The 26,972-nt window shown below is 45.3% G+C and overlaps 1 protein-coding gene and 1 pseudogene across 1 annotated transcript in view; one reads left to right on the forward strand and one right to left on the reverse strand.

Annotated features, from left to right (window-relative positions):
• Positions 1–3,459, forward strand: part of LOC135544951 (actin filament-associated protein 1-like 1) — a 79,362-nt gene extending 75,903 nt beyond the window's left edge. The window contains 3 exon segments of the mRNA XM_064972639.1: positions 1,716–1,891; positions 2,322–2,435; positions 2,672–3,459. Coding sequence (XP_064828711.1) covers positions 1,716–1,891; positions 2,322–2,435; positions 2,672–2,698 — 317 coding nt within the window. The 3' untranslated portion in view covers positions 2,699–3,459.
• Positions 3,460–7,723: 4,264 nt separating this feature from the next.
• Positions 7,724–16,669, reverse strand: LOC135545550 (gamma-aminobutyric acid receptor subunit pi-like; annotated as a pseudogene).
• Between the last annotated feature and the right edge of the window lie 10,303 nt (positions 16,670–26,972).

Genomic DNA, 26,972 nt, shown 5'->3' on the forward strand with positions numbered 1-26,972 from the left:
ACACTCAATTAGTATTTGGTAGTACTGCCTTTAAATTGTTTAACTTGGGTCAAATGTTTTGGGTAGCCTTCCACAAGCTTTCCACGATAAGTTGGGTGAATTTTGGCCCATTCCTCCTGACAGAGCTGGTGTAACTGAGTCAGGTTTGTAGGCCTCCTTGTTCCCACATGCTTTTTCAGTTCTGCCCACACATTTTCTATAGGATTGAGGCCACTCCAATACCTTGACTTTGTTGTCCTTAAGCCATTTTGCCACAGCTTTGGATGTCTGCTTGGATTATTGTCCATTTGGAAGACCCATTTGCAACCAAGCTCTAACTTCCTGACTGATGTCTTGAGATGTTGCTTCAATATATCCACATAATTTGACATCCTCATGATGCCATCTATTTTCTCTCCTTGTTGAGCGGTATGACGGCTGCATGGTGTTTATACTTGGTGTTTATACTTGCGTACTATTGTTTGTACAGATGAATGTGGTACCTTCAGGGGTTTGGAAATTGCTCCCAAGGATGAACCAGACTTGACTTAGTCTTGGCTGATTTCTTTTGGTTTTCCCATGATGTCAAGCAAAGAGACACTGAGTTTGAAGGTAGGCTTTGAAATACATCCACAGGTACACCTCCAATTGACTCAAATGATGTCAATTAGCCTATCAGAAGCTTCTAAAGCCATGACATCATTTTCTGGAATTTTCCAAGCTGTTTAAAGGCACAGTCAACTTAGTGTATGTAAACTTCTGACCCACTGGAATTGGGATATAGTGGATTATAAGTGAAATAATCTGTCTGTAAACAATTGTTGGAAACATTTCTTGTCATGCACAAAGTACATGTCCTAACCGACTTGCCAAAACTATAGTTTGTTAATTAACAAGAAATTTGTGGTGGTTGAAAAACGATTTTGAATGACTCCAACCTAAGTGTATGTACATTTCCAACTCTAAATGCAGAGCTAACATTAATAATATGCATGTAAATCTCTCATGGCTCAAAGTGGGAGAGGGATTGACTTCATCACTACTTGTTTTTGTAAGAGGTGTTGACATGCTGAATGCACCTAGCTGTCTGTTTAAACTACTAGCACACAGCTCAGACATCCGTGTATATCCCACAAGACATGCCACAAGAGGGCTCTACACAGTCCCCGAGTCCAGAACAGACTATGGGAGGTGCACATGGTAGTCTATCAGTCAGGTAACTGATGCAAGCAGTAGAATCAGATTACACATTATGGAACAGCGGGGACAGTGAAGACACACACAGACACATATGTAATATTGTTGATAATATAACAATTGTATTGTTGATATGTAATATGATGTACTGTTTTATACGTAATGTAAGTGCCTTTTTTTACCTTTATTTATCTAGGCAAGTCAGTTAAGAACAAATTCTTATTTTCAATGACGGCCTAGGAACAGTGGGTTAACTGCCTTGTTCAGGGGCAGAACGACAGATTTGTACCTTGTCAGCTCAGGGATTCAATCTTGCAACCTTTCGGTTACTAGTCCAACACTCTAACCACTAGGCTACCCTGCCCACCTTAATATGTTTAGACCCAGGAAGAGTGATCCCTGATAAATACAACAACACACAAAACAGATATGCACAAAACTCTTTAATACAATCTCAGTAGGCTACAGCACTTAATGCTCCAACAAAATACAACTATACAGGGGCTCCCTAATCAATTTCCTCTGTGTTCCTGGATCAGAGGAGCAGAAGGGCTCCCTGAGTGAGCGTGTGTCCCAGCTAGAGGAGACGTGCCGGGGGAAGGAGAGTGAGAGGGTGGACCTGGAGCTGCGTCTCACCCAGGTTAAAGACAACCTGAAGAAGAGCCTAGCAGGAGGGGCTCTGGGGGCACCTGGGGAGAGCAAACCCTCCAGCAAGGTACAACACACACATACAGTATATATCTGCAGACACACACATACAGTATATATCTGCAGACACACACATACAGTATATATCTCCAGACACACACATACAGTATATATCTGCAGACACACACATACAGTATATATCTGCAGACACACACATACAGTATATATCTGCAGACACACACATAGACCCACCAGAATTTTTTTATTTTTTTTAACTAAACATGTCAGTTAAGAACAAATTATTATATACAATGACAGCTTACACAGGTCAAACCCAGACAACACTGGCCAATTGTGCACCTCACTATGGACTCCCAATCACAGCTGGTTGTGATACAACCTGGATTTGAACCGGGGTGCCTTTAGTGATGCCTCTAGCACTGAGATGCTCAAGAGTGATCACTGGTTCTAATGATTTGAATGTGTGTGTGTCTCAGGTGTATAGCAGGCCCTACTACTCTGAGTCTATACCAGTCAGCTGTGTCTCTGCGGCCCGTGTGAAACATCCTGTCTACTCAACATCTAAAAGAACAGTCATGCAGAAAGCCAAGGTAAGGACGAAAGACACACGCACACACGCACACAGTTTATCTGTGTCCCAAATTGTGCACCTTAGAGGGACGCAGCTCCACAGTCTGTCACTGTGAGCCAGTTCCATCACCAGGGTCTAATGGTGTCCCAGCAGTTAGTGTGAGGAGAACTCACAGAAAATACACAGCGTGTGTGTGTGCATGTGTGTGTGTCTGTATAACACACAAAAATATTAAACTGTTGATTTTCATTGCAGGAATGGGAGTCAAAGAAATGCACCTAAGGCATAACGATGTTAAGGAAAGATTGGAGATGATTGGAGGAATATCAGAGGGAGGATGTGTCTTTCAGATTGTTGTAGAGATTTGGACGAAATTGAATATTTGAGCCAGTGTACAGAAAGGATATGAAATTATACCTTAATAAATGACAAAGGGACAACGAGAGATTTAAGGTGAGAATGTTCCATAGAACTGGAAGACAATGCAGATGGAAGAAAAACACAGTGATTTACTGTATGTGATGTGCTTTAAAGGGATACTTCCAGATTTTGTAAATTAAGACTTTTCCTAGCTCCATGTCACTGGAAATTCTTCTGTAGACTTCAGTGCATTTCAGCTGCAAAAATAGCTCCAGAACCGCCCTTCAACTTTCTTCAAACTACACACAGAGACATACACTTGGTATCCATGAGTTCATTTGACTCTGGGTAAGTAGAAAAAAGGGCTTAATTGCCAAAATCCGAAACTATCCCTTTAACATTGTTTTCCCTTATCACCTCTATCTGTACAGACAGAAGCATCACCTCTATCTGTACAGACAGAAGCATCACCTCTATCTGTACAGACAGAAGCATCACCTCTATCTGTACAGACAGAAGCATCACCTCTATCTGTACAGACAGAAACCATACCTACTGTTTTGTCTATAGGATGATTTTTACACTGCACAATGTTCATTTTACCCTCAAATTGAGATGTACTTTATAAACAGTATGATGACAAATAAAATTGTGATAATAATAAATATTATCTGAACGATGTACACTAGGTGTCAATACTTATCTACAGGAATTCACACGGCTGATAAGACAGAACCTACAGCGCCTTTGGAAAGTATTCAGACTCCTGGGCTTTTCTCCACATCTTGTTAGGTTACAGCCTTATGATGACAAAGCAAAAACACGTTTTTCAAATTTAAGTACATATTCAGACCCTTTACTCTACTTTGTTGAAGCACTTTTGGCATCGATTACAGCCACAAGTCTTCTTGGTATGACGCTGCAAACTTGGCACACCTGTATTTGGGGAGTTTGTCGCATTCTTCTCTGCAGATCCTCTCCTCCGACATTTAATCCACAGATTAAAGAGTAAATATTGTTTATTTCTAGTAATCTCTCCTCCTTCAAGGCTCTTTCTTCTTCTTTTGACTTTATATGGTGGTTGGTAACTAACTTTAAGGTGCATTACCACTACCAACTGGACTGGAGTGTGGAGCTCAGTTCATATTTCAATCACCCACGTGGGTATATGCTCCTAAAAACCAATGAGGAGATGGCACGTGGGTATATGCTCCTAAAAACCAATGAGGAGATGGGAGATTGTGGGTGCAATGATTGAATAACATGCATTTGTACATTTATTTTGCAACGCATGCGACCCGAGCAGTGTGGTCAGTATGTCTGGATAGGCCTACTGACTAGAGACAAATCACATTGAAATATATGGTCCATTATTTTATTGTTGCAAATTCACAAGACAAGCACAAGTCCACAAATAAATAAATAATCATAAATAATATACCCATGATAAAAAAATGTACAGATACAAAAATGCATACAAAGTTTATGAAGGCCATTGAATGATAGATTTGATCCAGTGTAGGGCAGGCCAGTGAAGGGCAGGACAGTGGAGGGCAGGACAGTGTGAAGCAGTCCAGTGTGAGGCAGTCCAGTGTGGGTCAGTCCAGTGGAAGGCAGGCCAGTGTAGGGCAGTCCAGTGTAGGGCAGGCCAGTAGAGGACAGTCCAGTGTAGGGCAGTCCAGTGTGAGGCAGTCCAGTGTGGGTCAGTCCAGTGTGGGTCAGTCCAGTGTGGGTGAGTCCAGTGTGAGGCAGTCCAATGTGAGGCAGTCCAGTGTGGGTCAGTCCAGTGTGAGGCAGTCCAGTGTGGGTCAGTTCAGTGTAGAGCAGTCCAGTGTAGGGCAGTCCAGTGTAGGGCAGTCCAGTGTAGGGCAGTCCAGTGTGAGGCAGTCCAGCGTGGGTCAGTCCAGTGTGGGTCAGTCCAGTGTAGGGCAGTCCAGCGTAGGGCAGTCCAGTGAGAGGCAGTCCAGCGTAGGGCAGTCCAGTGTGGGTCAGTCCAGTGTTAGGCAGTCCAGTGTGGGTCAGTTCAGTGTAGGGCAGTCCAGCGTAGGGCAGTCCAGTGTATGGCAGTCCAGCGTAGGGCAGTCCAGTGTGAGGCAGTCCAGCGTAGGGCAGTCCAGTGTGGGTCAGTCCAGTGTGGGTCAGTCCAGTGTAGGGCAGTCCAGTGTAGGGCAGTCCAGTGTGAGGCAGTCCAGCGTAGGGCAGTCCAGTGTGAGGCAGTCCAGTGTGGGTCAGTCCAGTGTAGGGCAGTCCAGTGTGGGTCAGTCCAGCGTAAATAGTCCTATTTGCAGTCCAGCGTAGGGCAGTCCAGTGTGAGGCAGTCCAGTGTGGGTCAGTCCAGCGTAGGGCAGTCCATTGTGGGTCAGTCCAGTGTGGGTCAGTCCTGTGTGGGGCAGTCCAGTGGCACCTCATCCCTATATACACACTTAGAAAAAATGGTTCCAAAATAGTTATTTGGCTGTCTCCATAGAAAACCCCATTTCAGTTCCAGGTAGAACCCTTTTTGGTTTAAAAAAACAGAAATACGAGATGTTTGTACAACTTGATTGGAGTCCACCTGTGGAAAATTCAATTGATTGGACATGACTTGGAAAGGCACACACCTGTCTATATAAGGTCCCACAGTTGACAGTGCCTGTCAGAGCAAAAACCAAGCCATGAGAAGGAATTGTCCATAGAGCTCTGAGACATAATGCTTATGTTGAGGCAAAGATCTGGGGAAGGGTACCAACACGTTTCGGCAGCATTGAAGGTCCCTAAGAACACAGTGGCCTACATCATTCTTAAATGGAAGAAGTTTGGATCCACCAAGACTTTTTCTAGAAATGGGAGGTGACCAAGAACCCAATGGTCACTCTGATAGATCTCCAGAGTTCTGCTGTGGAGATAGGAGAACCTTCCAGAAGGACAAAGATCTCTGCAGCACTCCACCAATCAGGCCTTTACGGTAGAGTGGCCAGACGGAAGCCACTCCTCAGTAAAAAGCACATGACAGCCCGCTTGGAGTTTGCCAAAATGCACCTAAAGACTCAGACCATGAGAAACAAGATTCTCTGTTCTGATGAAACCAAGTTTGAACTATTTGCCTTGAATGCCAAGCGTCATGTCTGGAGGAAACCTGGCACCATCCCTATGGTGAAGCATGGTGGTGGCAGCATCATGCTGTGGGGATGGTTTTCAGCGGCAGGGACTGGGAGACTAGTCTGGATCGAGGGAAAGATGAACAGAGCAAAGTCCAGAGAGATACTTGATGAAAACCTGCTCCAGAGCGCTCAGGACCTCAGACTGTGTCGAAGGTTCACCTTCCAACAGGACAACAACCCTAAGCACAGAGCCAAGACAATGCAGGAGTGGTTTCAGGACAAGTCTCTGAATGTCCTTGAGTGGCCCAGCCAGAGCCCGGACTTTATAACCTGATCGAACATCTCTGGAGAGACCTGAAAATAGCTGTGCAGCAATGCTCCCCATCCAACCTGACAGAGCTTGAGAGGATCTGCAGAGAAGGATGGGAGAAACTCCCCAAATACTTGTGTGCCAAGCTTGTAGCGTCATACCTAAGATGACTCGAGGCTGTAATCTTTGCCAAAGGTGTTTCGACAACGTACTGAGTTAAGGGTCTGAATTCTCATGTACATTTGATATTTCAGTTTTTTTTTTTTATACATTTGCTAATATTCCGAAAAATCTGTTTTTGCTTTGTCATTATGGGATATTGTGTGTCGATTGATGAGAAGAAAAATTAACTATTTCATCCATTTTAGAATAAGGCTGTAATGTAACAAAATGTGTAATATTTCAAGGGATCTGAATACTTTCTGAATTAACTATACATGGAACCCCAAAGGGTTTTTACCAGGAACCAAAAAGGTTCTACCTTAAACCAATAAGGGTTCTTCAATGGGTCCTCCTAGGTAGACAACTTAAGAACCATTTAAAGTTCTAGCTAGCACCTTTTTTTCTAAGAGTGTAGTGCACCATTTTTGACCAGGGTCCTTCTCTATAGGTGTTGGTCAAAGTAGTGCACTACATAGGGAAAGGGGGTGCATTTTGGACACAGTCCCTATACAGCACACTACTGGGGTTTGGTCAAAAGTAGTGCATCTCATAGGAAATAGGGGGCCATTCGGATCAGATCAGATGATGAGATGTGAACTATTCAGATCAGATCAAGAGATGTATGCTATTCAGATCAGATGAAGAGATGTGTGCTACTCAGATCGGATCAGATCAAGAGATGCGTGCTACTCAGATCAAATCAAGAGATGCGTGCTACTCAGATCAGATGAAGAGATGTGTGCTACTCAGATCAGAGATGTGTACTGCTCAGATCAAATGAAGAGATGTGTGCTACTCAGATCAGAGATGTGTACTGCTCAGATCAGATGAAGAGATGTGTGCTACACAGATCAGAGATGTGTACTACTCAGATCAGATCGGATGATGGGATGTGTGCTACTCAGATCAGATGAAGAGATGTGTGCTACTCAGATCAGATGAAGAGATGTGTGCTACTCAGATCAGATCAGATGAAGAGATGTGTGCTACTCAGATCAGATCAGATGAAGAGATGTGTACTACTCAGATCAGATCAGATGATAGGATGTGTGCTACTCAGATCAGATGAAGAGATGTGTGCTACTCAGATCAGATGAAGAGATGTGTGCTACTCAGATCAGATGAAGAGATGTGTACTGGTCAGATCATATCAGATGATTTGATGTGTGCTACTCAGATCAGATGAAGAGATGTGTGCTACTCAGATCAGATGATGGGATGTGTGCTACTCAGATCAGATGAAGAGATGTGTGCTACTCAGATCAGATCAGATGAAGAGATGTGTGCTACCCAGATCAGATCAGAGATGTGTACTGGTCAGATCATATCAGATGATGGGATGTGTGCTACTCAGATCAGATGAAGAGATGTGTGCTACTCAGATCAGATCAGATGATGGGATGTGTGCTACTCAGATCAGATGAAGAGATAGTAGAGCCAGTAGAAGACATTAACCGCCAGGAAGGTGAGGGGGAACATGGTGCGAGCATGGCGGTCGATGTTGTGAGGGTTCTCTACGCTAAACACAGACAATGCACGCCGCGCCGCGTTCTTCAACGACGTCAGGCCACACCCTTTCTCCGGCTTCTTCTCTGTAGCCTCAGCCTCGCTGACACTCGTCCCCGATTGGTCAACAAGATCCTTTTGGGTGGAGCCTAGCTCCAGGACCTGATTTGGTTGGCTGGAGCTGACCACGGGCATGGTACCGTTTCCGCTGGAGTCATCAAACTCCTGAAGGAGCTCCTGAGGAGAAGAGAGACATTTTGTGGGGGGGGGGGGGGTCTCTTCTCAGAAATATGGTAGACAAGTACACATATAAACATACACACTCTGCATTGTTGGGGATGGACCCGTCACTGTTAGTCTGCACCTGTTGTTTACCAAGCTTGTGACAAATAGCATTTGATTTCATTTGACACACACACATTTTTCTCTATTTGACCCACCCTGTGTATGTCTCCTACGGTTTGGTGCTGCACGGTACAGAAGTGGGCGCAGGCGTACTCCAGCAGCGCCCCAAAGATGAAGGTGAAACAGATGCCCAGGTACACGTCTATGGCCTTGATGAAACAGTTGGCGTTGGGGAGAGAGGTACGGGCACCCATCATGAGAGTAGTCATTGTCAGTACTGTGGTCACACCTGGAGAATCATTATAATGACAGTCATCGTCAGCACTGTGGTCACACCTGGAGAATCATTATAATGACAGTTATCGTCAGCACTGTGGTCACACCTGGAGAATCATTATAATGACAGTCATCGTCAGCACTGTGGTCACACCTGGAGAATCATTATAATGACAGTCATCGTCAGCACTGTGGTCACACCTGGAGAATCATTATAATGACAGTCATCGTCAGCACTGTGGTCACACCTGGAGAATCATTATAATGACAGTCATCGAGCACTGTGGTCACACCTGGAGAATCATTATAATGACAGTCATCGTCAGCACTGTGGTCACACCTGGAGAATCATTATAATGACAGTCATTGTCAGCACTGTGGTCACACCTGGAGAATCATTATAATGACAGTCATCGTCAGTTGTAATACACCTACATGGATTGGTGGATGGATGAGGAATGGAACTTGCTTGTACTCTAATACTCAAATGAATGAATGAATATGTAAGTGACAGGGTTAATACACACACGCAGTGTGACTGACCGATGCAGGTGCGTGCAGGGACAGATGATTGGCTGATCCAGAAGGAGACCCAGGAGAGCACCACCAACAGAGTAGAAGGGGCATATGTCTCCAGGATAAAGAACAACACGTTCCTACATACAGAGCAAAGTGGAGCACCAGCTTACATGTACTGCCCTATATACATACATACATACATACATACATACATACATACATACATACATACATACATACATACATACATACATACATACATACATACATACATACATACATACATACATACATACACAACACACACACACACACACACACATACACACACGCTAACAGGTTAGAAGCTCCTAAGTTATCTGACTCTATAGTGTCGTATTTGGTGAGGTAGACCAGTAGACTGTAAGGTAAGTTATGTTTACTCGTGTGCACACACAGATACACGCACACACACACACACACACACACACACGCACACACACGCACGCACAGATACGCACAGATACACACACACACACACACAAGCACATACACAGGTACCTGTCTCATAGACAGCCTCAGAAATAGATGTGTAGTAACTCTCAACACTGTACTGGGCAAGGCGCAGTGTGTCCAGACCCTTCACTGAGTCATTCCCTCTAGTCCAGTAGAATATTACATCCTGTAGGTTGTAGCCCCCTGGAAACACACACAATCACACACTTATCCTCCATGGATGTGTTTAACTATACTAGCACCAGAAGTCTCCACAAGAATAGTAAACAAACAAACATTTGACCAAATGGTGACATTTTGTTAGTCCCCACGAGGTCAAAAGCAATTTTTCAGGGAGTGTAGGGTTAAATTTAACACTAAGGTAAGATTTAGTGTTCAAACTATGTTGAAGGTTAGGGTTAAGGTTAAGGTTAGGGTAAGAGTACAGGTTAGGGTAAGAGTACAGGTTAGGGTTAGGGTTAGGGGTTAAGGTTAGGGTAAGAGTACAGGTTAGGGATAGGGAAAATAGGATTTTTGAATGGGACTGAATTGTGTGTCCCCACAAGGTTAGCTGTACAAACTGTGTCTATGTGTGTGTGTGTGCGTGCGTGCGTGTGTGTGTGTGTGTGTGGGGGCTACTCACAGCTCTCCAGCTGCAGGGTGCACACCTGTCTGTCCATTGGGTACTTGGTCAGGTCCATGTTGCAGGCGATGGTCGCTGTTATTCTGTGATGGGGGGATGAGGAGATGGGGGTGAAGAGAGAGAGAAATGGAGTGAGATATAGAGAGTGATAGATGCAAAGGTGGTGTGTAGACAGCTGTGCTGTGGACAACCTGTTGATAGACAGCTGGACTGTGGACAACCTGTTGATAGACAGCTGGACTGTGGACAACCTGTTGATAGACAGCTGGGCTATGGACAACCTGTTGATAGACAGCTGGGCTGTGGACAACCTGTTGATAGACAGCTGGACTGTGGACAACCTGTTGATAGACAGCTGGGCTGTGGACAACCTGTTGATAGACAGCTGGGCTATGGACAACCTGTTGACAGACAGTTGGGCTGTGGACAACCTGTTGATAGACAGCTGGGCTGTGGACAACCTGTTAATAGACAACTGGGCTGTGGACAACCTGTTGATAGACAGCTGGGCTATGGACAACCTGTTGATAGACAGCTGGGCTATGGACAACCTGTTGACAGACAGTTGGGCTGTGGACAACCTGTTGATAGACAGCTGGGCTGTGGACAACCTGTTAATAGACAACTGGGCTGTGGACAACCTGTTGATAGACAGCTGGGCTATGGACAACCTGTTGACAGACAGTTGGGCTGTGGACAACCTGTTGATGTATCTTACGGTCATCCAGTTGGAAAGGGAATAGTTTTTGCAGAGAGGGTTAGATGCACAGAAATGGAGTCTACTCTTCGGCAGTATGAAATGCGTATGTATGTTTATTGTTATGCCAGAGCCAATGTGGTCTGTTCAGAGTCGGCGAGGCTTGTTGATGGAGCTGACCTCTACACATAGACATTGGCTGTGGGGCACCTTCAGCTCTATGGAGGTGAGGGTCCAACCTGGGCTACTGAGTTCCAGTGTAAAGACAAGACTCTTATCTTACATTGTCACACCTCAGCCAGAGAAGAACACACCCGTTTCCCTGGTAACGCTGCTGGACTGACCTGCTCACAGCCTGATGATGTGAGGCTGGTCGCTGTGCAGGTACACTGGAGATGTACAACAGGATTTGATGGTGGAGGATTGTGAGACCTCTTCAGTGGGAAATGAAGCATTCAGCTGTAGGATGTAGACAACTGTACCGTCCGTGGCTCTGCTGTTTCAATAGTAGAGTCCTCTGGTTACAAAGGGTCTGGGATGTAGCTAACTACCGTGGCACTGAGCCTCCACTCAGGGGGTGTGAAAGGGAGTATTATGATGACAGTGTTATACAACATCTCTCTGTTAACATAGCCTGCTCAGATCTTCTGTTCCAGCCTAATATCTCCCTGAATGTCTCAACGGGAGGGGTCTCCAGGGGCCAGAGGTGTTCAGAGTCCACAGCTTCACCACCACCTGCTCCACTCAGCCACTGTACCCAGGAGGCTCTTTCCTCCTCACATTCACCGGCTCCAACAGAACCCAGACCTAGCCAGCTGTCAATCACTCTGCTGCCTTCTTCTTCCTTAATGTAGATTTCCACCGACGGAAATAGAGCTGTGTTCCTGAGTTAACCTCCTCGGAGACTGAGCTCCTCTCCCTCACTGTGACAGGTAACTGACCAAGACTTGTTTACTTTGTTTACTACAGACTGGTTGTAGTGCTGCTGATATTGGTGACGACCACCAGGGCGCTGTACTTCAACACCACCAGGGCCCTCTATCTGTACTGCAACACCACCAGGGCCCTCTATCTGTACTTCAACACCACCAGGGCCCTCTATCTGTACTTCAACACCACCAGGGCCCTCTATCTGTACTTCAACACCTCCAGGGCCCTCTATCTGTACTTCAACACCACCAGGGCCCTCTATCTGTACTTCAACACCACCAGGGCCCTCTATCTGTACTTCAACTCGCCACCAGGGCCCTCTATCTGTACTTCAACACCACCAGGGCCCTCTATCTGTACTTCACCACCACAGCCCTCTATCTGTACTTCAACACCACCAGGGCCCTGTACTTCAACACCACCAGGGCCCTCTATCTGTACTGCAACACCACCAGGGCCCTCTATCTGTACTTCAACACCTCCAGGGCCCTCTATTTGTACCTCACCACCACAGCCCTCTATCTGTACATCAACACCACCAGGGCCCTCTATCTGACCTTCAACACCACCAGGGCCCTCTATCTGTACTTCAACACCACCACGGCCTTCTATCTGTACTCCAACCCCACCAGGGCCCTCTATCTGTACTTCAACACCCCCAGGGCCCTCTATCTGTACTTCAACACCACCAGGGCCCTCTATCTGTACTTCAACACCACCAGGGCCCTCTATCTGTACTTCAACACCACCACAGCCCTCTATCTGTACTTCAACCCCACCAGGGCCCTCTATCTGTACTTCAACACCCCCAGGGCCCTCTATCTGTACTTCAACACCACCAGGGCCCTCTATCTGTACTTCAACACTGCCAGGGCCCTCTATCTGACTTCAACACCCCCAGGGCCCTCTATCTGTACTTCAACACCACCAGGGCCCTCTATCTGTACTTCAACACCACCAGGGCCCTTTATCTGTACTTCAACACCTCCAGGGCCCTCTATCTGTACTTCACCACCAGAAGGAAGAGGAGAGAGGAGGGGAGAGTGTGGAGATGGAGTCCCTGTAGGCGCGAGCTGAGGCCGGGCCTAGAGAATAAGAGGAGAGGAGGAAAAGGGAGTGGGAGAGTGTGGAGATGTTGTCCCTGCAGGGGTGAGCTGAGGCCGGGCCATTAGGAGAGGAGAGGAGAGGAGAGGAGAGGAGAGGAGAGGAGAGGAGAGGAGAGGAGAGGAGAGGAGAGGAGAGGAGAGGAGAGGAGAGGAGAGGAGAGGAGAGGAGAGGTTTCCTAGAATGCTTTGATGTTGATATTCATTATCAAATAGTTTAAACCAAATGTTGGTTCAAACCAGGTTTGTCATTTGAGATTGTTTATTGTTGTTTTTGTTACTTTTTCAATTGTATCTATTCATTTATAGTTTTCTAATGTACATTATTGTTTAGTTAGGACACATGTTAAATATTAATGTTTGTTTTTATCATTATCCTGTAGGTTTTTTCATTAGTTCAATTCAAATTCAATGACAAAAAGGGCAGGGTTTAAATGTCTGTTTTATGGCTACACTTCATTATGTCTTACTACGTTTTAGATGTGGTTACCTTACAGGGGAGGAGGAAAGAGGAGGGGGAGAGTGTGGAGATGTTGTCCCTGCAGGGGTGAGCTGAGGCTGGGCCAGTATACCATGCATATCCCGTACTGGTGAAGATGAACAATCTTTACAAGATACTTTTAATCATTGTGTTTAGTTGGGTACTGTGTATCACAGGCGGCTGGTGGCACTTTAATTGGTGAAGATGGGCTCATAGTAATGGCTAGAATGGAATGGTATCAAACACATTTCCTTTGTATTTCATACTATTCCATTCATATACATCTCTACAGCCTAACAACTGGACTGACCGCCTGCTCTGATTCTCAACATCTTAGCACACATGCACTCCCTCATACACACACACACACACACACACACACACACACACACACACACACACACACACACACACACACATTCATGCTACACACACATCACAACTGCTGTTACCAAACTCCTATTATACTGCTCACTTTATACACTTGCCCCCCACCCCCCTTCCCTAATACATGTGTCAAATGTATAAGTCTATTGTACTAACATTTACTTTATGTTCATATTCTTATATTTGACTATTTATTGCTGTTGTTGCATCGTCTAGAAGGAACCTGCAAGTAGGCATTTTGTTGGACAATGTGTATCCCGTACATATGTGTCACGTTCTGACCTTTATTTCCTTTGTTTTGTATTCATTATTTAGTATGGTCAGGGTGTGAGTTGTGGTGGGCAGTCCATGTTTGATTTTCTATGATTTGGGGGTTTCTATGTTTCGGCCTAGTATGGTTGGTTCTCAATCAGAGGAAGGTGTCATTAGTTGTATCTGATTAAGACTCATACTTTGGTGGCCTGGGTTGCACTGTTTGTTGGTGGGTGATTGTCTATGTTAGTTGCTTGTGTCAGCACAGTCCTTATGACAGCTTCACGGTCTTTATTTGTTTATTGTTTATTGTTTTTTATTCAGTGTTCAGTTCTTTCTATAATTAAACATTCATCATGAACACATACCACGCCGCATTTTGGTCCTCTGGTCCTTCTCGCCTCTCCTCTTCAGATGAAGAGGAGGAAGATCGTGACAATATGACTAATAACACTTGAAACTAGAAGATTTGAGCTTTTACACGTTTTATCATCTGTTGGTTTTTAAACTGCTTTATCTATAAAAAATCAAATAAAAACAGCATTTTCATGAAGAACTCTCCTGTCTTTTCAAGAGGTTTGACTGACTTGGTAAAGAAGTGGAACTCGATAAGTAAGTTATAAGACACAAGCAGTTCATTTAGCTTGATGTATTCATGACATATCCTAGTGTGATTTATCAGTTTCATAACGCTCTATGACTACATTGACAACTGTTTATAAGGCCATTTAACACATAACACACGTAATAACAACAATTTCATCTTAATTTCAGTAGTAAGCTGGTGCATGTCTGGTCAGTAGTAATATAATAATGATTGGTCAGTAACGTGTATAGTAGACTAAAGCATCGTGAACGGTTCATGTTTGGTCAGTAGTAATATAATTAAGCAATAACCCATGAGGGGGTGTGGTATATGGCCAATATACCACAGCTAAGGGCTGTTCTCAGGACACGGCTAAGGGCTGTTCTCAGGACACGGCTAAGGGCTGTTCTCAGGACACGGCTAAGGGCTGTTCTCAGGACACGGCTAAGGGCTGTTCTCAGGACACGGCTAAGGGCTGTTCTCAGGACACGGCTAAGGGCTGTTCTTAGGACACGGCTAAGGGCTGTTCTCAGGACACAGCTAAGGGCTGTTCTCAGGACACAGCTAAGGGCTGTTCTCAGGACACAGTACTTAGTCGTGGTTTATTGGCCATATACCACAAACCCCCAAGGTGCTTTATTGATATTATAAACTGGTTACCAACGTAATTAGAGGAGTAAAAATAAATGTTTAGTCATAGCCGTGGTATACGGTCTGATATACCACGGCTGTCAGCCAATCAGCATTCAGGGCTCGAACCACCCAGTTTATAATAATATAATAATGCATGCCAGTAAGCTGACGCTTTTATCCAAAGCGAATCACAGTCAGGCATACATGTTTTACGTACGGGTGGCCCCAGAAGGATTCCGAACCACAACCCTTGGCATTGCAAGCGCCATGCTCCAGCGACTGAGCCACAAGTACACAGGACACTAGTACGTACCGTAGAGCGTAGAGAACGGTCCCGTTGCTGAAGATCCGTATGAGACGGTTCTCCACGGTGACGTCATGCAGGAAGGAGCGTTTGGAGTCTGGAATGAAGGTGTCTGGGATCCAGAGGAGGGAGACTAGTCGTCCATCCACACTCACACTCTCATTCCCTGGGAACACCAGTCGGGAGTCCCTCCAACGCTGACGCAGGAAGATAGTGGCTGTGTAGTCCTGAGGACCAGGTGAGTGATGTACACATTAAAACAGACATTCATGCAAGCAGACCCAAACACACACACACACACACAGGTTCAACATTACCATATTGATTTCTGAGATGGCATCAATGCTGGCGATATCCAGACTCATCCCAATCTCAACAGGGCCCTCTGGAGAGGGAGAGGGAAGAGATACTGTTATATATATATATGTGTGTGTGTGTGTGTGTGTGTGTGTGTGTGTGTGTGTGTGTGTGTGTGTGTGTGTGTGTGTGTGTGTGTGTGTGTGTGTGTGTGTGTGTGTGTGTGTGTGTGTGTGTGTGTGTGAACTCTCGTCACCATTGAAGTAGGGCCAGATGTAGTGGTTATATCCCTTCATTAGTTTGTGAGTGAGTGAGTGAGTGAGTGAGTGAGTGAGTGAGTGAGTGAGTGAGTGAGTGAGTGAGTGAGTGAGTGAGTGAGTGAGTGAGTGAGTGAGTGAGTGAGTGAGTGAGTGAGTGAGTGAGTGAGAGAGAGAGAGAGAGAGAGAGAGAGAGAGAGAGAAAGTAAGAGAGAGAGAGAAAGTAGAAAGAGAGAGAGAGAGAGTGTGTGTGTGTTAACTCTCCTCACCATTGAAGTTGGGCCTCATGTACCGGTTATATCCCTTCATTAGTTTCTGGATGGTGGGATGCAGTTGGGAGCCATTAGAGTCCTCCCAGTGGTGACTCTCAGGAAGCATACATCTACTGTAGGAGAGAGAGAGAAGAGGTGGAGGTGAGAAGAGAAGAAGAGAGGTGTGGAATATGAGCTAGCCACCTGTAAGGTCAGTAACTGTGACATTAATACCAATATGAGAACCACTGTGTATTCAAATCCTTCCATATAATCTCCTGATTCTCCCTGACCCATGACCCCTAACTTCTCACCTCTGAGTTAGGACCATGCCCAGGGTCAGGAAGGTCAAAGGGTGGGTAGGTATCATGATCAGGCTGTCAAAGGTCACCAAAGGTCAGCGGCTGTGGACGGAGATAGAGATAACAGAGCTGAGAAATAGGAAGTGAATGAGTCTACTGGTTTTCTTGCTAGATATACAGACAACATGTTGATTATTACTCACCGAGGGGCATGTTCATTAGAATTGGGCAATGCTACCAGTTTCAGACCATTTTCTTCCTTTTAGTGCCTGGTGTTGTTATAGCCCTGGTCCTTAAAGGAAAGGTTTTGCATGTTGTATTGATTTGATTTCATGTTTTCATGTGTATCTGACTTATTGGCGTTCAAGCAGGTAGAAATCCGTCCGGTATGACGTAGCACCGGGATACAGTCTCTCTCACTACACTGGAAGTCAATGGGAATATGACTTTCAGATGTAAAAAGTCTGTAAAAAAATCATACATGTCAGATTTCAATACTGGCTGATGTCATCGTGACGGAGGTTGTCTTCTCACAATGAGACATTGATCATATTTCTTTACGATATTCCTACCTCAAGAAATGTTTTATTTAACAGAGAGTCAAGCACATTTGTCTAATTGTTTGCCTGTTTAGTCCAGGGTGCCTTGCGTTGTGCCGTTGCCAGAAATAATATAGAAAGTTTACAGGAATCCAATGAATGAAGGAATGTATTAACGCCCCACCCAGTAGACTGTCGATCACATTGTCATGCTGCATCACGTGGTTGCTGAAGTGTTGAGGAAATAGGACTATTTTCCTCGAAAATACGTTATGTCACCATTTCAAAGCTATACGATATTTCAGACAGCAAGTTAATTATCGCACATCTAGGAAAAGATTATGACGAAATTGGTACTCATGTTTGTTTTTTGAGCTGGCGGCCCATAGACTCCCATTCAATTCAATTCAAGGGGCTTTATTAGCATGGGAAACCAAGGCAAGTCAAATGGATAAACAAAAGTCACTCTGACTAAGCTCTAGAGATCCTCTGTGGAGATGGGAGAACCTTCCAGAAGGACAACCACCTCTGCAGCACTCTACCAATCAGGCCTTTGTGGTAGAGTGGCCAAACGGAAGCCACTCCGCAGTAAAAGGCAAATGACAGCCCACTTGGATTTTGCCAAAAGGCATCTAAAGATTCTCAGACCATGAGAAACAAGATTCTCTGGTCTGATGAAACCAAGATTGAACCCTTTAGCCTGAACGCCAAGCTTCACCTCTGAAGGCAACCTGGCATCATCCCTAAGGTGAAGCATGGTGGTGGCAGCATCATGCTGCGGGGATGTTTTTCAGTGGCAGGGACTGGGTGACTTGTAAGGATCAAGGCAAAGAGCAAAGAGCAAAGTACAAAGACATCCTTAATGAAAACCTGCTCCAGAGCACTCAGGACCTCAGACTGGGGCGAAGGTTCACCTTCCAACAGGACAACAACCCTAAATACACAGCCAAGACAACGCAGCAGTGGATTCGGGACCAGTCTCTGAATGTCCTTGAGTGGCCCAGCCAGGGCCCAGACTTGAACCCAATCCAGCATCTCTGGAGAGACTTAAAAACAGCTGTGCAGCATCACTCCCCATCCAACCTGATAGAGCATGAGAGGATCTGCAGAGAAGAATGGGAGAAACTCCCCAAATACAGGTGTGCCAAGCTTGTAGCATCATACCCAAGAATATTTGATGCTGTAATCGCAAAGGTGCATCAACAAAATACTGAGTAAAGGGTCTGATTACTTATGTAAATGTGATTTTTCCACCCCCAGAAATGTAGCTAACATTTCAAAAAACCTGTTTTTGCTTTGTCAATATGGGGTATTGTGATGTCATTATGGGGTATTGTGATGTCATTATGGGGTATTGTGATGGCATTATGGGGTATTGTGATGTCATTATGGGTATTGTGATGTCATTATGGGGTGTGTTATGTCATTATGTGGTATTGTGATGTCATTATGGGGTATTGTGCGTAGATTGACGAGGAAAAAATAAATTTGATACATTTTAGAATAAGGCTGGAACGTAGCAAAATGTGGAAAAAGTCAAGGAGTCTGAATACTTTCCTAAGGCACTGTACAATATATAGGTTTATTTACACTGGTGTTTGTTTTTCACTGGTTGCCCTTTTCTTGTGGCAACAGGCCACACATCTTGCTGCTGTGATGGCACACTGTGAAATTTCACCCACTAGATATAGGAGTTTATCAAAATTGGCTTTGTTTTCACATTCTTTGTAGGTCTGCGTAATCTGAGGGAAATTTGTGTCTCTGATATGGTCATACATTTTGCAGGAGGTTAGGAAGTGCAGCTCATTTTCCACCTCATTTTGTGGGCAGAGTGCACATAGCTTGTCTTCTCTTGAAAGCCAGGTCTGCCTACGGCGGCCTTTCTCAATAGCAAGGCTATGCTCACTGAGTCTGTACATAGTCAAAGCTTTCCTTAAATTTGGGTCAGTCACAGTGGACAGGTATTTTGCCACTGTGTACACTCTGTTTAGGGCCAAATAGCATTCTAGTTATTTTGTTAATTCTTTCCAATGTGCAAAATAATTATATTTGTGTTGCTGTCCTGGGGATCTGTAGGGTCTGTTTGTGTTTATGAACAGATCCCCAGGACCAGCTATTTTAGGGGACTCTTCTCCAGATTAGGTGATGTAGGTGATGGCTTTGTTAAGGAAAGTTTGGGAAGGTTTAAGGAAGGTTTCCTCTTAGGTGGTTGTTGATTTTAGCAGCTCTTTTCTGGATTTTGATTATTAGCTGGTATCGGCCTAATTCTGCTTTACTTACATTATTCCTTGAAGGAGAACGCTCCTTGTCCCAGAATAGCCCAGAATGCACTGCGCGACCCATGATGTAGGTTGGGCAACGTTTCCCATCTCCTCAAAAGTATATCTACTGTTGCGAATGTCCAACTCCACTCTGTAAGGCGATCTGTAGGTTGAACATGGTGAGATTGTGGACTCTAAATTGATAGTGCGGTTTGTTTTGCAATTTTACAACTAACTAGCTAATTTACATGCTGATAGTCTTTGGAATTAATGTGTGTAGCTTAATTTGCTAGCTGGCTACCCAGCCCATAGAGAGAAATCGCATTCAGAATGTTATAGTCAACTTGAGCTGCAACAGATTTCCAAAACGATGTTGCTACCAACCTTATTATAGTGCCAAAATGAAACATTTTTGTCCATAAAAAAATATATTATTTTCACATATTAGTGTTATTTAACACTATGAATTAAAAGAATGGGGTGTTTTGGGTGGATGTCATGATCGTCGTAATGATGAGACCAAGGCACAGCGTGGATAGAGTTCCACATATTTTATTATGAACTGAAACTCACCAAAGCAAAACAACAAACAACCAGACAAAACGTGAAGCTACTAGTGTGCACACGGGCACCTAACTGTAGACAAGAATCCACACCAGAAAGTGGGAAAAGGGCTGCCTAAATATGATCCCCAATCAGAGTCAACGATAAACAGCTGTCTCTGATTGGGAACCTTCACACGCACGCACACGCGCACACTAGGACCCACACACAGAGACATGTGAGAGAGCAACTGCACAGTACAATCCAAAAGTCATGCCCATTCTTCACCACCCGATGGCAGCATCAACCCAGCACAAGGGACAAGACTTCCGTTGTGGTATTACAGTAGAGGTCTCATTAGATGGTTATATACTGTATTAGTGTGAAGTGTCAGTGTCCCAGTCCTCTGAAATACCATAACATTTCGTAACACTTTATTTGGATATTCCATCTGTAGATGTTCTACAGACTATTTACTGACTATCAGTAACATTTCAACTAACTATCTACTAACCCTAGCCTAACCTAAATCCTTACCCTAACCCTAATGCTTACCCTAAATCTAACCTTAATCCTTACTCTAACCTTAATGCTTATCCTAAATCTAACCTTAATCCTTATCCTAACCCTAATGCTTACCCTAAATCTAACCTTAATCCTTATTCTAACCCTAACCTTTACCCTTACCCTAACTCTTATTCTAGACCTAACCATAACCTTAGCAAGCAGTTGCTTATCAACAAGTAATTTGTTCATCAAAGTTAGTGGTGGCATCTAAACTACCTTGTAGAACCATTACACAGCCTCTGGAACCTTCACCACACAGCTTCTAGAACTTTCACCACACAGCTTCTAGAACCTTCACCACACAGCTTATAGAACTTTCACCACACAGCCTCTAGAACCTTCACCACACAGCTTCTAGAACTTTCACCACACAGCCTCTAGAACCATCACCACACACCTTCTAGAACTTTCACCAGACAGCCTCTAGAACCTTCACCACACAGCTTCTAGAACCTTCATCACACAGCTTCTAGAATCTTCACCACACAGCTTCTCCACCTTTGCAATATTCTGTCTCGTTCCTGTCGGTTTTTCTTTGTCCTCTGCTGCCGTTCTATCCGCGGTCCATTCTATCCACGGTCCATTCTATCCGCGGTCCATTCTATCTGCTCTCCATTCTATCCGCGGTCCATTCAATCCTCTGTCCATTCTATCCTCTGTCCATTCTATCTGCTCTCCATTCTATCTGCTGTCCATTCTATCCTCTGTCCATTCTATCTGCTCTCCATTCTATCCGCTGTCCATTCTATCCTCTGTCCATTCTATCTGCTCTCCATTCTATCCTCTGTCCATTCTATCCTCTGTCCATTCTATCTGCTCTCCATTCTATCCTCTGTCCATTCTATCCGCTGTCCATTCTATACTGTCCATTCTATCCGCTCTCCATTCTATCCGCTGTCCATTCTATCCTCTGTCCATTCTATCTGCTCTCCATTCTATCTGCTGTCCATTCTATCTGCTGTCCATTCTATCCGCTGTCCATTCTATCCTCTGTCCATTCTATCTGCTCTCCATTCTATCCGCTGTCCATTCTATCCTCTGTCCATTCTATCTGCTCTCCATCCTATCCGCTCTCCATTCTATCCGCTGTCCATTCTATCCTCTGTCCATTCCATCTGCTCTCCATTCTATCCGCTGTCCATTCTATCCGCTGTCCATTCTATACTGTCCATTCTATCCGCTCTCCATTCTATCCGCTGTCCATTCTATCCTCTGTCCATTCTATCTGCTCTCCATTCTATCTGCTGTCCATTCTATCTGCTGTCCATTCTATCTGCTGTCCATTCTATCTGCTGTACATTCTTTCTGCTGTCCATTCTATCTGCTGTCCATTCTATCTGCTCTCCATTCTATGCTGTCCGTTCTATCTGCTGTCCATTCTATCTGCTGTCCATTCTATCTGCTGTCCATTCTATCTGCTGTCCATTCTATCTGCTGTACATTCTATCTACTCTCCATTCTATGCTGTCCATTCTATGCTGTCCGTTCTATCTGCTGTCCATTCTATCTGCTGTCCATTCTTTCTGATGTCCATTCTATCTGCTGTACATTCTATCTGCCCTCCATTCTATGCTGTCCGTTCTATCTGCTGTCCATTCTTTCTGCTGTCCATTCTATCTGCTGTACATTCTATCTGCTCTCTATTCTATGCTGTCCGTTCTATCTGCTGTCCATTCTATCTGCTGTCCATTCTATCTGCTGTCCATTCTATCTGCTGTCCATTCTATCTGCTGTCCATTCTTTCTGCTGTCATTTCTATCTGCTGTACATTCTATCTGCTCTCCATTCTATGCTGTCCGTTCTATCTGCTGTCCATTCTATCTGCTGTCCATTCTATCTGCTGTCCATTCTATCTGCTGTCCATTCTATCTGCTGTACATTCTATCTGCTCTCCATTCTATGCTGTCTGAATCTCTTGATTCTTTTGCACCCCTGCACATCGTCTCGGTACTGATACCCTGCACATCGTCTGGTACTGGTACCCCTGCACATAGTCTGGTACTGGTACCCCTGCACATCGTCTCGGTACTGGTACCCTGCACATCGTCTCGGTACTGATACCCTGCACATAGTCTGGTACTGATACCCTGCACATCGTCTCGGTACTGATACCCTGCACATAGTCTGGTTCTAGTAACCCTGGACATCCTCTCGGTACTGGTACCCCTGTACATCGTCTGGTACTGGTACACTGCACATCGTCTGGTACTGGTACCCTGCACATCGTCTGGTACTGGTACCCTGCACATTGTCTCGGTACTGATACCCTGCACATCGTCTGGTACTGGTACACTGCACATCGTCTGGTACTGGTACACTGCACATCGTCTGGTACTGGTACCCCTGCACATCGTCTGGTACTGATACCCTGCACATAGTCTGGTACTGGTACCCCTGCACATCGTCTTGGTACTGATACCCTGCACATAGTCTGGTACTGGTACCCCTGCACATCGTCTGGTACTGATACCCTGCACATTGTCTCGGTACTGGTACCCCTGCACATCGTCTGGTACTGATACCCTGCACATCGTCTGGTACTGGTACCCCTGCACATCGTCTCGGTACTGATACCCTGCACATTGTCTCGGTACTGGTACCCCTGCACATCGTCTGGTACTTGTATCCTACACATAGTCTGGTACTGGTACCCCTACACATAGTCTGGTACTGGTACCACTGCACATAGTCTGGTACCGGTACCCCTACACATCGTCTGGTTCTGGTAACCCTGGACATCCTCTCGGTACTGGTACCCCTGCACATCGTCTGGTACTGGTACCCCTACACATCGTCTGGTTCTGGTAACCCTGGACATCCTCTCGGTACTGGTACCCCTGCACATCGTCTGGTACTGGTACCCCCTGCACATCGTCTGGTACTGGTACCCTGCACATCGTCTGGTACTGGTACCCCTGCACATCGTCTGGTACTGGTACCCCTGCACATTGTCTGGTACTGGTACCCCTGCACATTGTCTGGTACTGGTACCCCTGCACATTGTCTGGTACTGGTACCCCTACACATTGTCTGGTACTGGTACCCTGTGTACTGCATGTAGCCAGGTTATTTCTATGGTGTGTTTGTTCATTGTTATAATTACTCTATTATTTCGAAATTTTTCTTTCTGCATTGTTGTGAATGGCCGTTAAGGAAGCATGTCACTGTTAGTCTACACTCATTGTGTCACGACTCCTACCGAAGGTAGCTCCCCTTCCTGTTCGGGTGGTGCTCGCAGTCGTCGTCACCCCGGCCTACTAGCTTCCACCGATCCCTTTTTCCATTTTCTGTTGGTTTGGTCTGATTTGTTTCACCTGTTTCATGTTTAGAATTTTAGTTTGGCTTTTTAAGTCGGTAGGCCACCTGCTCTTCATGTGTTTGCCTATTTAAGTCTTACGCCGCCTGCTCTTCATGTGTTTGGCTATTTAAGTCTTACACTGCCTGCTCTTCATGTGTTTGCCTATTTAAGTCTTACGCCGCCTGCTCTTCATGTGTTTGGCTATTTAAGTCGGGAGGCCGTCTGCTCTTCGTGTGTTTGGCTATTTAAGTCGGTAGGCCGTCTGCTCTTCATGTGTTTGGCTATTTAAGTCGGTAGGCCGCCTGCTCTTCATGTGTTTGGCTATTTAAGTCGGTAGGCCGTCTGCTCTTCATGTGTTTGGCTATTTAAGTCGGTAGGCCGTCTGCTCTTCATGTGTTTGGCTATTTAAGTCGGTAGGCCGTCTGCTCTTCATGTGTTTGGCTATTTAAGTCGGTAGGCCGCCTGCTCTTCATGTGTTTGGCTATTTAAGTCGGTAGGCCACCTGCTCTTCATGTGTTTGGCTATTTAAGTCGGTAGGCCGTCTGCTCTTCATGTGTTTGGCTATTTAAGTCGGTAGGCCGTCTGCTCTTCATGTGTTTGGCTATTTAAGTCGGTAGGCCGTCTGCTCTTCATGTGTTTGGCTATTTAAGTCGGTAGGCCGTCTGCTCTTCATGTGTTTGGCTATTTAAGTCGGTAGGCCGTCTGCTCTTCATGTGTTTGGCTATTTAAGTCGGTAGGCCGCCTGCTCTTCATGTTTGGCTATTTAAGTCGGTAGGCCACCTGCTCTTCATGTGTTTGGCTATTTAAGTCGGTAGGCCGTCTGCTCTTCATGTGTTTGGCTATTTAAGTGGTAGGCCGTCTGCTCTTCATGTGTTTGGCTATTTAAGTCAGTAGGCTGTCTGCTCTTCATGTGTTTGGCTATTTAAGTCGGTAGGCCACCTGCTCTTCATGTGTTTGGCTATTTAAGTCGGTAGGCCACCTGCTCTTCATGTGTTTGGCTATTTAAGTCGGTAGGCCGTCTGCTCTTTGTGTGTTTGGCTATTTAAGTCGGTGAGCCGTCTGCTCTTCGTGTGTTTGGCTATTTAAGTCGGTAGACCGTCTGCTCTTCATGTGTTTGGCTATTTAAGTCGGTAGGCCATCTGCTCTTTGTGTGTTTGGCTATTTATGTTGGGAGGCCGTCTGCTCTTCGTGTGTTTGGCTATTTAAGTCGGTAGGCCGTCTGCTCTTCATGTGTTTGGCTATTTAAGTCGGTAGGCCACCTGCTCTTCATGTGTTTGGCTATTTAGTCGGTAGGCCGCCTGCTCTTCATGTGTTTGGCTATTTAAGTCGGTAGGCCGTCTGCTCTTCATGTGTTTGGCTATTTAAGTCGGTAGGCCGCCTGCTCTTCATGTGTTTGGCTATTTAAGTCGGTAGGCCACCTGCTCTTCATGTGTTTGGCTATTTAAGTCGGTAGGCCACCTGCTCTTCATGTGTTTGGCTATTTAAGTCGGTAGGCCGTCTGCTCTTTGTGTGTTTGGCTATTTAAGTTGGTAGGCCGTCTGCTCTTCGTGTGTTTGGCTATTTAAGTCGGTAGGCCATCTGCTCTTCATGTGTTTGGCTATTTAAGTTGGTAGGCCGTCTGCTCTTTTGTGTGTTTGGCTATTTATGTTGGGAGGCCGTCTCTGCTCTTCGTGTGTTTGGCTATTTAAGTCGGTAGGCCGTCTGCTCTTCATGTGTTTGGCTATTTAAGTCGGTAGGCCACCTGCTCTTCATGTGTTTGGCTATTTAAGTCGGTAGGCCGCCTGCTCTTCATGTGTTTGGCTATTTAAGTTGGTAGGCCACCTGCTCTTCATGTGTTTGGCTATTTAAGTCGGTAGGCCACCTGCTCTTCATGTGTTTGGCTATTTAAGTCGGTAGGCCGTCTGCTCTTTGTGTGTTTGGCTATTTAAGTCGGTAGGCCGTCTGCTCTTCGTGTGTTTGGCTATTTAAGTCGGTAGGCCGTCTGCTCTTCATGTGTTTGGATATTTAAGTCGGTAGGCCGTCTGCTCTTCATGTGTTTGGCTATTTATGTTGGCCGCCTGCTCTTCATGTGTTTGGCTATTTAAGTCGGTAGGCCATCTGCTCTTCATGTGTTTGGCTATTTAAGTCGGTAGGCCGCCTGCTCTTCATGTGTTTGGCTATTTAAGTCGGTAGGCCGTCTGCTCTTCATGTGTTTGGCTATTTAAGTCGGTAGGCCGTCTGCTCTTCATGTGTTTGGCTATTTAAGTCGGTAGGCCTCATGTGTTTGGCTATTTAAGTCGGAAGGCCACCTGCTCTTCATGTGTTTGGCTATTTAAGTCGGTAGGCCGCCTGCTCTTCATGTGTTTGGCTATTTAAGTCGGTAGGCCACCTGCTCTTCATGTGTTTGGCTATTTAAGTCGGTAGGCCGTCTGCTCTTCATGTGTTTGGCTATTTAAGTCGGTAGGCCGTCTGCTCTTCATGTGTTTGGCTATTTAAGTCGGTAGGCTGTCTGATCTTCATGTGATTGGCTATTTAAGTCGGTAGGCCACCTGCTCTTCATGTGTTTGGCTATTTAAGTCGGTAGGCCACCTGCTCTTCATGTGTTTGGCTATTTAAGTTGGTAGGCCGTCTGCTCTTTGTGTGTTTGGCTATTTAAGTCGGTAGGCCGTCTGCTCTTCGTGTGTTTGGCTATTTATGTTGGGAGGCCGTCTGCTCTTCGTGTGTTTGGCTATTTAAGTCGGTAGGCCGTATGCTCTTCATGTGTTTGGCTATTTAAGTCGGTAGGCCACCTGCTCATGTGTTTGGCTATTTATGTCGGTAGGCCGCCTGCTCTTCATGTGTTTGGCTATTTAAGTCGGTAGGGCACCTGCTCTTCATGTGTCTGGCTATTTAAGTCGGTAGGCCGTCTGCTCTTTGTGTGTTTGGCTATTTAAGTCGTAGGCCGTCTGCTCTTCGTGTGTTTGGCTATTTAAGTCGGTAGGCCGTCTATTTAAGTCGGTAGGCCGCCTGCTCTTCATGTGTTTGGCTATTTAAGTGCTCTTCATGTGTTTGGCTAGTCGGTAGGCCGTCTGCTCTTCATGTGTTTGGCTATTTAAGTGGTAGGCCGTCTGCTCTTCATGTGTTTGGCTATTTAAGTCGGTAGGCCACCTGCTCTTCATGTGTTTGGCTATTTAAGTCGGTAGGCCACCTGCTCTTCATGTGTTTGGCTATTTAA

The sequence above is a fragment of the Oncorhynchus masou genome, chromosome 9 (genome assembly GCF_036934945.1).
Source record: "Oncorhynchus masou masou isolate Uvic2021 chromosome 9, UVic_Omas_1.1, whole genome shotgun sequence".
Classification (NCBI taxonomy): Eukaryota; Metazoa; Chordata; class Actinopteri; order Salmoniformes; family Salmonidae; genus Oncorhynchus; species Oncorhynchus masou.